This window comes from Nicotiana sylvestris, chromosome 1 (assembly GCF_000393655.2).
Source record: "Nicotiana sylvestris chromosome 1, ASM39365v2, whole genome shotgun sequence".
In the NCBI taxonomy this organism is placed as follows: domain Eukaryota; kingdom Viridiplantae; phylum Streptophyta; class Magnoliopsida; order Solanales; family Solanaceae; genus Nicotiana; species Nicotiana sylvestris.
Window position 1 is genome coordinate 7,702,565 of NC_091057.1, and position 11,194 is coordinate 7,713,758.

Sequence of the window (11,194 nt, forward strand, 5' to 3'; positions counted from 1 at the left end):
GCACCGTTGGAATGTGGCGGGTGCATTGCATAGGCCAAAGGGCATCCTCCTGAAGGCATAAATGCCATAAGGGCATGTGAAGGAGGTCTTCTCTCGGTCCTCAGGTGCAATGGAGATCTGATTGTACCCTGAGTACCCATCCAGAAAACAAAAGTGTGACCTCTCTGCCAATCTATCCAGCATTTGATCAATGAAGGGAAGTGGGAAGTGGTCTTTCCGGGTGGCTAGATTTAACTTTCGATAATCCATGCAAATTCTCCAACCTGTGACGGTTCTCATTGGGATTAGTTCATTGTTGTCATTCTTCACAACCGTCATGCCACCCTTCTTAGGCACACATTGAACTGGGCTCACCCAGTTGCTGTCAGATATTGGGAAAATAATTCCCGCATCTAACCACTTTATCACCTCCTTCTTCACCACTTCCTTCATATTTGGATTCAGCCTCCTCTGATGTTCCCTGGAAGGATTGTGCCCTTCTTCCAGCAGAATTGTATGCATGCAGTAAGCGGGGCTGATCCCCTTAATGTCTGCCATGGTCCACCCAATGGCAGATTTGCACTCCTTCAATACCTGTATAAGCTGTTGGACCTGCACGTCTAACAAACCAGATGAGATAATAACAGGTAGAGTGGACAGGTCCCAGAAATTCATACCTGAGGTGGGTTGGCAGTGGCTTTAGTTCCAGCTTCGGTGGTTCTTCAATGGATGGCTTAGCTGGAGGAGTTTCTCTCTTTTCTAAGTGTAGAGGCTCAAACTCTAGTTCTCTATCCCAGAACCCTCTACCTTCCAATGCCAACACCCATTCTGCCAAGTCTTCACCGTTCACTTCCTCCAAATTCGTCAAACATGCAGCGAGGGGATCCTCAATCATCAAAACTTCATCATCAGACTGTACGATTACATCCACGACATCAATAAGAGAGCAATTTGCGAACTCACTTGGGTGCCTCATAGATTTCTGCACATTGAATATAATCTCTTTGTCATTGAGCCTCATCTTAAGCTCATCGGTCTCACAATAAATAAGAGCTCTCCCTGTGGCCAAGAAAGGTCTTCCTAAGATGATAGGAATTTCTTCATCCACCTTGCAATCCAATATTACAAAATCTGCAGGGAACACAAATTTCCCCACCTGAATAAGTACATCATCCAGGATCCCAAATGGATGCTTCACAGTCCTGTCAGCCAGTTGTAGCAACATAGAGGTGGGTCTAGCTCTCCCAATGCCCAACCTCTTGTAAATGACCAGGGGCATAAGATTAATGTTGGCCCCTAAATCACAGAGTGCTTTCACAAAAGCAAAGTTTCCAATTGTACATGGAATAGTAAAACTCCCTGGATCAGAGAGCTTTTCAGCAACAGGTCTAGTTACCACTGCACTGCACGTCTGAGTAAGTGTCACCGTAGCCAAGTCTTGGAAATCAAATTTCCGGGACATTAAGTCTTTCATCATTTTTGCATATCCAGGCATCTCCTTTAAGGCTTCAATCAATGGAATATATACCTGAATTTACTTGAGGATCTCAAAGAACTTTTTGTACTACTCCTCCTTTTGCTGCTTGGATAACCTCTGTGGAAATAGTGGAGGAGGTCTTTTCTTCCCAATCACTTGGGATTTTTCTTTCTCGGCTACTATCTCCACTACCGGCTCTTCAACTGCTTCAGCAACTTTCTCGGTCTCCTGCTGAGTATTCTTTTCTTCCTGAGCAGGCTGGACTGTCACATCTGTCAACCTTGTGGATTCATCCAGCTCAATGGGTACCTGAATGAGTGTCTCAACCTGTATATTGTCACAAGCTCTCTCTTGCTCTTCGTCGAGATCTATGCCGTTACGGAGACTCACCGCCATCAGCTGCTTCGGGCCCTAATATTTAGGATTGATTTGGGTATCTGCAGGTAGCGTCCCTTGAGGACGATTGTTCAAAGACATTGAAATTTGGCCCACTTGCACTTCAATATTTTTCATAGCTGCGTCATGTGCATCTACTCTCTCGTTTATCTTCACAGTGGACCCAATAACCTGATGCATCATTGCTTCCATTCTAGCAAACCCATCGTCCTGTCTTCCACCTTGCTGCTGCTGAGGAGGGTGGTACCCCTGCTGCTGATTGTTATACCCCTGTGGTCTAGGATACGGTGCCATGTTGTTGGGGGGTCTCATACCTCCCATGTTTCTGGCGTTATATTGAGGCTGAGGTGGTCTGTACTGCTGCTGAATCTGCTGACCCCAGTTCTGATTTCCCTGTCTCTGACCCCCATAGTTAGCAACATAGTTCATATCTTCAGGGTGCTGATGATGATGATCAATCTCTGTATTCCAAGGATTACCAATTGGCTGACTAATGCAAGATGTGCACAGGCCCCCATTGGTAGTATCTACTATGTGTACCTGCTGCTTCTGCCCTGATTCCTCCACCTTTTTGGTGAGGATGCTCATTTGTGTCAGGAGAGTTGCCATATTTTCAGCCATAGTGTTTGAAGGATAAAGAGGCACTGAGTGCACCACTGGAGTGATAGGTGCATTCCGAGATGTTCATCCCGAATTCTGTGCCATTTTATCTAGTAAACTCTGACCTTCACTCCATGTCTTCCTCAGGAATGCCCCACCAGCTGAGGCATCCACAATATTCTTCAACCCATATACAGTCCCATATAAAATTGTTGTCCCAACATCTGTTCTGGAATACCATGATGAGGACACATAACCAACATTCCTTTGAACCTGCCCCATGTTTCATGCAGTGTCTCCATCGGTTTCTACTTGAAGCTCACGATCTCATCAATTTGTTGGGCAGTTTTGTTGGGTAGATGAAACTTGTTATGAAACTGCTTGACTAACTCATCCCACGTTGCTATAGAATTTATGGGGAGTGTATTTAGCCAAACCTGTGCAGCTCATGTCACCGAGAATGGGAACAATAATAGCCTAATAGCCTCTGGAGTGACATTGGGTTGCCTCTGGGTCTTGCAGATTGACAGGAAGTTCTTCAAGTGTTGCTGAGGATCTTCAAGTTGTGTCCCAGAGAAGAGTCCCTTGTTTTGCAACAAGTGCAGCATGTTATTTGTGATCTGGAACGACTCAGCTTGTATTGCGGGCACAACTATGGCAGTAGCCAAATTGTCAGCTGTGGGCTGTGCCCAGTCATACAGTGCACCCTCGAGCACCAGAGGTGCCGCTTCTCTGACATTCAAGTTGACTTGCTCATGCCTGCCGTTTCCGTTGGGGTCGATTGCGTCTCCCATGTCAGTTTCGAATTTGTCTTTTTGTTGAAGTGGTTGAAGTCTTCTGTTGGCACGGTTCAATTCCCTGAATATTTTCTCAGGGTCTGAGAGTCCTAAAAGTAGTTCTCCAGTCCTGGTAGAGTTTCTAAGCATACACCTGTGCAACCAAGTCAACAACCGTCAAAAGTTTCAATCAAAAATTGGGTGTAGAGAAACTGCCTACACTAAGAATTTTTTGCATTTCTATCAATGGTAATTGATAATTCTGTTAACTTCCCCGGCAACGGCGCCAAAATTTGATCACGCCCAACTATGCCTTATAAAAAGGACAATGCGGTCGTTGCAAATATAATCCGGTTTACAAGTCCGGAGTCGAATCCCACAGAGAGTTAACCTATCAATCACAATCTTTAGACTCACTAAACTCTTCAAAACCAGCTTCCCAAATGTTTGAATCACAAGTTGATGGTTTCTTCAGTAACTAAGATTGCAAGTAAATTAAACAGGCTGTAAACTAAAACGCTAAGGTTGTAAACAATGATGAGATAAAGCTAAGGCAAAGATTTCCCCTATTGATGGAATCCCTTCTGTTTATGCTTCATACAAATGTACCAACACTTCTCTATCAATCATGAACGCTTGTCTTACCATAAATCTCTCCCGAGTAATCACAGTAATATACTATTGCACTCTCCCGAGATACACTAGCTAGCTTTAATTAACACAGTTCACTTAAGATTGCACCCAAGGCTTCGTTATCCCTAATCCCGCCTTTAAACCCGCAGTTATAGATTCCTCTTATACTTTAGGAGTGGTGTTATTCAACAATAACCTAAATATGCACTCTCTCCCGAGTTATGCACACTAAATAGGCACAGCTAATTGAGGATCCTGTCAATTAACTACAACAAGAACATAGTTGAATAAATAAAGATTGAAACTAGCAATTTGTATTCACATAAATAAGAAGTTCATCCCCCAATAGGTTCCATCAAAACCTTAGACAAAAGATTTAGCTACTCATAACTATGGGTAAACAAACTAAGATAAGATCCATCATAAACTAGCAATCAAAAACAAAAAAAAAAAAGAAGAAAGATGTTTTGGGTGATCTCTCAAATTATTTTTCTTGCCAAAATACTCTAAAAATAAATACATGCCTCTCTTGGTCGAAGTCTAGTGTTTAAAATAGGTTTTAGGGTTAAAAATCCCGTGTTTGCACTTTAGTCCCTACACTTTTCTCGCGCCTGCCGCGGTTCTGCCGCGGTTGCGGTGGAACCGCGGCCAAACAGCTCCTCTGAATCTCCTTCTGTCCGCGAGCATCCTTTACCGCGGTTCTGCCGCGGTCGCGATGGAACCGCGGCAGAGTCATTTTTCTGATTCTTCAGCCTGTTTTTGCGTGGTTCACTTGGGACATTTCACGGTTGGCCTCTCTTTCTTCATTTTTTTGACTCTAAAAGTGCTCCCTAGCCTTCCCTAGTCATATATAACCTGCAAATCATGAAAAGCACTAATAAGAGTATTTTGTTATCACTTTTATTATTAAAACTATGCAAGAAGGCGGTTATTTAGGGCCTGATAGTTAAATTCACATATTATCAGCGCTACATGGCCTGAAAAAAAAAACCTTGACCAAAGATCAACGGCAACGAAAACCTCAACTTGTACATTCGAGGAAGCCTTTAAAAAATGCAACTAATTTTAAAAACCCATTTTTTTTGTATTTTTGATGAAAATTGAAATATTTTTCTTTTTCTCCCTTTTTGAATTTTTGGGAAAATGATGGAAAATGTAAAATCTTTTTGGATTTTCTTTTTTTTGAATTTTTGGAAAATGATGGAAAATGTAAAAAAAAATTGTATTTTCTATTTACAATTTTTTTTTTGGAAGACATGGGTAATTGAGCCGTAGTCGCGAATGCGGAGCTCTGGGGGATTGCTCATCGCGAACACGACCTGTGTGACGCGAACGCGTAGAGTCAATTGGAGGGGGCTGGTATTTTGGTCGTTCCTCTACGCGAACTGTCACACCCTTTTTTTTTAACCATACTTCACTAACCCTCTTAAATTAATAAAAAGATTTCGCAAAGCTCGAAAGGGTTTTTCAATTTGAAAAGTGACAAAAATTGTATTCAAAAGGAAAATAACTTCAGAGTTGCCACCTAACATTTGATTTCGGTGTGTCAGGTCACCTTTTATTTTTTAAAAAAATAATAATTTTCCTTTAAAAATACTTTGAACTCTAAAACTAAGTCTACACCAGAGATTTGGGTAAGGGGGTTCATTTGACTTGGGGAGAAGGTGTTAGGCACTCCCCAAGCCCCGTAACAAGTACGGTTGTATACTTGATCAAGTCGGCTTTCAAGAATATTCAAATTGAGATAAAAACACACAAAAACAAGATAAACACACAAGAGGCTCGAGGTCGTCCCCACCTAAATAAAATAAAAGAAAAGAAAATACTAACAGTCTACATTCACTCATTCCATGATGTCCGTCACGACCTTCTATTACATTCACTACGGGGCATACCCCGAATAAAATATGTACAAAGTCTACGCGGCATTCTCCTGATGAATTAATTAACTAAGGAGCGACCTCTCACCTCGAAACCAAACGCAAATAAAAATAATAATAATAATAATAATAAACCTAAGATTGCCTACCCACGCCTTTCGGTATTCTAAACTTTATCAATTCATGTTCATCTCAACTCAAATTCTTTAAAATTATTAAGTCCAAGTCCCATGGCCCAAAAACGTGCTGAAGATAACTCACTGTTCTTTCTAAAATTCTCTGTCCTTTAAAAGACCTATTTTAGACATGTGGATCTAAATAAACATTAACCGAAAAATTTATCAATTTTGCATTAAACTCCGTAACTGAAATAGTTATAATGCAACTAAAAGTAAATTTTCACCTCTAGATATCATAAGTAGCAGGAATCTACGTACAAAAATCACTCAAACAGCATATAAGGACAGGATGAAATAGAACTAAGAGAGAAGAAGAAATCGACCTCTATTATCTCAGAAAATTTGACTGCGCTACATGGCCTGAAAACAGAACCTTGACAAGAGATCAACGGCAACGGAAACCTCGACTTGGACCAACAGAAACTTCTCAACCAAAGACTCGGCTCCTCTGTTCAAATCTAGCAACGGAGAACACGATGAAACTACGACGTGGAAAGTGTTTGCGAAAAAGTTTGCACGGAAACGGGTGGCGGTTTTATGGAGCTATGGTTTCCAACGTCAAGCTGAAAATTAAGGCTATCCCATGCCTAAAGATTGGAGAAGGAATAAGTTCTTTGTGATATGAGGAAGGAGTTGGTAAGTCGTTTCTACAGCGAGCTCTATGGAGGAGGGATCTTCTGGATTCTTCCTCTATGTGTGATTAAGAATGATTGGATTGTGGAGGGTGCAGATTTGGTGTTTAATTTGGACAGATGAGGTGTTTGGAAAGTGATCTTGTGTTTGGTTTTAGTGCTGGAAATGTAAGCTATTTCAGTGGAGAAAATGAGGATTAGCTATGGCATTTCCATGGTAGTGTAGCTGTAGAGATGGATTTTTTGAGATGAAGAGGCTGCGGCGCTAGGTATGTATTTATATGGAAGAAATCAACTTGGAAAAGAAGGAAATTCTCCAAAATGTGTGGTCCCCACCCCATAAGAAAATGCCGTGTCTTTTTTGTGAGTGGAATGGACAAGAATTATTATTCGGCTAATCTCCTATACTGCAAAGTATGAGAATGAGGAAAAAGGAATTTTTGCTTCTGTTTCATTGAGGATATGGAAGAAATCCATTTAAGGAGGTGGGCCCCATTAGAAAATAAAGAAACCATTAATTATCTACTTAAGAAAAATAAAAGAGGACAAAATAGGTAGGGAATCACTTGAATTGAATTTCAAAGTTTGGCAAAAATCTGTTTTCCTTATTTACGTTGCTTTCCTTCGTTTTTTTTTTTCATTTCATTTTTCTTCTTTTCTTCTAATGTTGGACAATAAAATGAAATAAAATAAAAACTTCACATAAATACTAATTTATCTAGTATAACAGAAAATATTAGGAGGAGACATAGAGTTACTATGTTAATGAAATCTAACTACTAGTTACTATGTTAATGAAATCTAACTACTACTCAATATATACTAAAACCTACTACTTTGAAACTAAACTAATTAAATATATTTTTTAAAAATGTTCTTTTTATCTTTCTTTTTTGAAAAAAATAATAACAATATTATTTTTTATTTTTTATTTTGTATTTTTCAATTCTATGGAAAACAAAATAAACTAAAAGTAACTAGATGAAACATCAATTAGCTTAAATAAAGGAAAATATTTTTTGTAGTTTTTATTTTTGTGATAAAATAAAGTAAAAGAATCAGAACTAATTAAAATAGTGATATTAGACCTAAATTAAATATTTACATGCTAAAATGGCTGAAATTTCGGGGAGGGTCAAAAATCACATGTCTACACGAACAGGTGTGTGTGACCACGAACGCGAAGGTCAGGGGGGTTCAACCCTTCGCGAATGCGTGGAGGAACTCGCAATCGTAAGTCCACTTACTTGAAGCTTTCGCGATCGCGACAGTGTTCTCACGAACGCGATGAACACTGTCGCCCAGCACTTAAAGCAATAGCAAAAACGGGATTTGTTTAAAATTCCCTAACTTCTTCATCTCAAATTGGGCGATTTTTGAAAGAGGATTTCACCACAAACTCATTGGTATGTAATATTAGACTCATTTTCTTCATTTTCCATCAACACCCACTAGATTTCTAAGCCTAAAACATGCAATTTAAGGGTAGAAAATTAGGGATTTGAGTAGAGTTAGGGCTTTTTGATTAATTGTAATTTAGACCTCATTTTGGGGTCGAATTCTGAAAATAATTATATATATGGGTTTGTGGGTGAATGGGTGATTTGATTTTGGTCCGAACCTCGTGTTTGGACCAAGCGGGCCCGGGGTCGATTTTTGTATTTTTGGGAAGAATGATTAGAAAGCTATAATTAAACATTGGAATTTGGTTGTTTAACATTTATTGATGTTATTAAGTTAATTATGTATAGATTTGATTGGGTTGGAGCCAAATTTGAAAGGAAAAGCGGTGTTTGAGTCTTGAGTTGGCCGTGGAGGTTCGAGGTAAGTGTTTGGTCTACCCTTAGCTTGAGAGATTAGGAGTTGAGTCCTATTTGCTATGTGATAATTGTTGAGTACAATGTATAGTCATGGTGACGAGTATCTAACGTTGGTATCTAGAATGGTCGTGAGTCTTATATTGTGAATATCATGATTCCGTTGTGTCTTCCATGCCTTGATGATGATTTCTATATGTTGTGAAAAGCTTGTGAAAGAAATTGTGACCTTTGAACATCGAGGAGCATTGGCTCAAGTGGTAAAGTGAGTTATGAAGTAAAAGTGAAAGAAAGAGAAAGAGTTATTAAATTGTTCCCTTGCCGGGAAGTTTGTTGTTCTTTGATTATCTCCCTTGCCCGGGTGTTGAGATTATTGATGTTGTTCCCTTGCCAGGATTTAATTGTTTAATTGTGTTCCCTTGCCGGAATTTCTATTATTAACTGTTTACTTCGTTGCCCCTTCGTTTGTGATTGTTGTTTGGGTGAGTAAGAGTGTTAAAGCACGAAGGGTGATGTCGTGCATTGTTTGCTAATGTGAGGAAAGAGTGTAAAGCGCGAAGGGTGATGTCGTGCCGTACGATGTACCATTCCGTACCGATTTTCATTGATTATATGGTGAGGAAAGAGAGTAAAAGTACGAAGGGTGATGTTGTGCATATCGTTATTATATGATTGATTTGGTAAGGACGAGAGTAAAAGCACGAAGGGTGATGTCGTGCACACTTTTGTTATAAAATTGCTTGGTGAGGACGAGAGTAAAAGTTCGAAGGGTGGTGCCGTGCAAATTGCTAATTTCTGATTGTTGTAGATATTGTAGTTATGTTGTTTCTTTATTTACTTGATGTTTTCTATTCGGAAATGTTATCTCCCCCGCAACATGTTTCCCCTCCCATATTGACTGGTTATTTCCTGTATTTCTTTTTCATATATATATATGGTTATTTCTTGTATTTCTTTTCTGCTGTATATATATATATATTTGAACTGCACAGGTTTATTTGGTAGTCTGGTCCTAGCCTCGTCACTACTTCGCCGAGGTTAGGCTAGACACTTACCAGCACATGGGGTCGGTTGTGTTGATGCTACACTATGCATTGTGTGCAGATCCAGGAGCAGCTTTCGGACAGTAGTTGGAGGGCTTCCTTCAGTCCACCCTGAGACCCAAGGTAGACCTGCAAGCATCCGCAGGTCCTGGCGTCCTCCTCTATCCTTTTTTTCGTTTTCATTTTCTTCCATTCAGAAATAGTATATTGTATTTTCTTCAGACCTTGGTTGTAGTAACTCTTAGATAGTCTGTGACACAGTGACACCAGATTTTTGGGCATTTGAGGCTTTAAAAGTTGTAATAGACGCTGATTTCAAATATTTCATCGTTATCTTCCGCTTAATTATTTAAAGTACCGATGTTTTCATGTTATTGATTGTATTTGTTAAAAAGAAGTAATTTGGTAATGAATTAGGTAGTTTAGGTTTGGCTTGCCTAGCTCTCATTAGTAGGCGCCATCACGACTCCCGTGGGTGGGAAATCTGGGTCATGACTAACATAAAACCAAAAAAAAACGATCCTAGCTTACAAAAAAGTTAGCTTTGTCATATTTGGTTGTTATACTCGGAACTTGATTTTGTCCCAAAGAAATGGGCCCTTCACTGCCTTAGGTAGTTGTTGGCTAGAGAAGAAAAAAACACCATTGTGAGCCTTGTTAGCTAGTTTTGCTAAGTACTCCGCTAGTTGGTTTGCTTCTCTGCAATAGTGGTTGACGTGAATGTTTGCTTTGCTCCTCATTCGAGCTATCTTTTCAGTGACGTTAGCCATCATGTAGTTCGTTTCTTTTTCCCCTTGTAACATTTCAACGACTAAACAGGAGTCCATCTCCAAAGTGAAAGATGTGTGCCCATTTTGAATACACCAAGTCATTCCAAAGAGAGCAGCATAGGCCTCGGCAAGGTTATGGTTGATACAGCTATATGGAAATGAGAAAGCTATTATCATATCGACATTGTCCCTTGTAAGAGCTCCCCCCACTCCAGCACTCATATCCCTTGTGTTGAAGCTTCCATTAGTGTTTAATTTGAGAGTGCCCAATTCTGGTTTTTGCCATTGGACTATGATGAAGCTTTGTTTAGGTTGCATCTTCAGTAAAGTGTCCATAGGTTGTTCCAAGGCAGCCTAGTGTTAATATTTGGGTAGGCCTTGTTGATGGCAGCTTCCACATTCCAACCAATCTATTGTTGCAATTTGTACAGGTTGAATTTCTTCTGATCTCCAAACGTGCAAGCACAAGTTTCCTTCCATAGCACCCAACATATAATAATAAGGGTAATTGTTAAAACTGATTTATGTACATCATTAGAGGCTTTTGAATGCCACTAGGTGTGTAAACGGGGTGGGGTGATAGGTAATGCCGAGGTGAGAGCCAAAAAGTTTCCAAACATAACTGGTTGCATGTCCTTCTATAAATACATGATGCATATTTTCATAGGAGGGGTTCTCACAGCAGTTACACCTAGAAATAATTTGTCTCCCAAACTTAGAAATAACTTCATCAAAAGGGATTTTACCTTTTCAAAGCCTCCAGACTAGAAAAGACATATTAAAAGGAATGCAAGTGTTCCAAATTTTACCAATGTGATACTGCCTAGATTGCCTTACCTGATTCCAAGCTGTTTTGTTGGAGTACCTACCATTATCCGTAAGGTCCCATTAAACCATATACTCTTTGTCTTGAGTTCCAATGTCTATGCTGAGGATATGGAGGGGTTACATAACTTTCAACGGACATTCAGAGTTAGAGAAGAACACTCCATAACTGGTGGCATCCACAAAC

General features: G+C 39.8%; 1 protein-coding gene and 1 long non-coding RNA gene across 2 annotated transcripts; both read right to left on the reverse strand.

Moving 5' to 3' along the window:
- Positions 1-4,153: 4,153 nt before the first annotated feature.
- LOC104238041 (uncharacterized) lies at positions 4,154-6,802 on the reverse strand. The gene is made up of 2 exons (XR_713805.2): positions 6,244-6,802; positions 4,154-4,716 (listed from the first exon to the last, which is right to left on the reverse strand). It is a non-coding gene; the product is annotated as an uncharacterized lncRNA (long non-coding RNA).
- Positions 6,803-9,972: 3,170 nt separating this feature from the next.
- On the reverse strand, positions 9,973-10,518 carry LOC138889761 (uncharacterized). The gene has a single exon (XM_070173098.1). The coding sequence runs from the start codon at positions 10,516-10,518 to the stop codon at positions 9,973-9,975; it is 546 nt and encodes a 181-aa protein (XP_070029199.1).
- Positions 10,519-11,194: the final 676 nt, after the last annotated feature.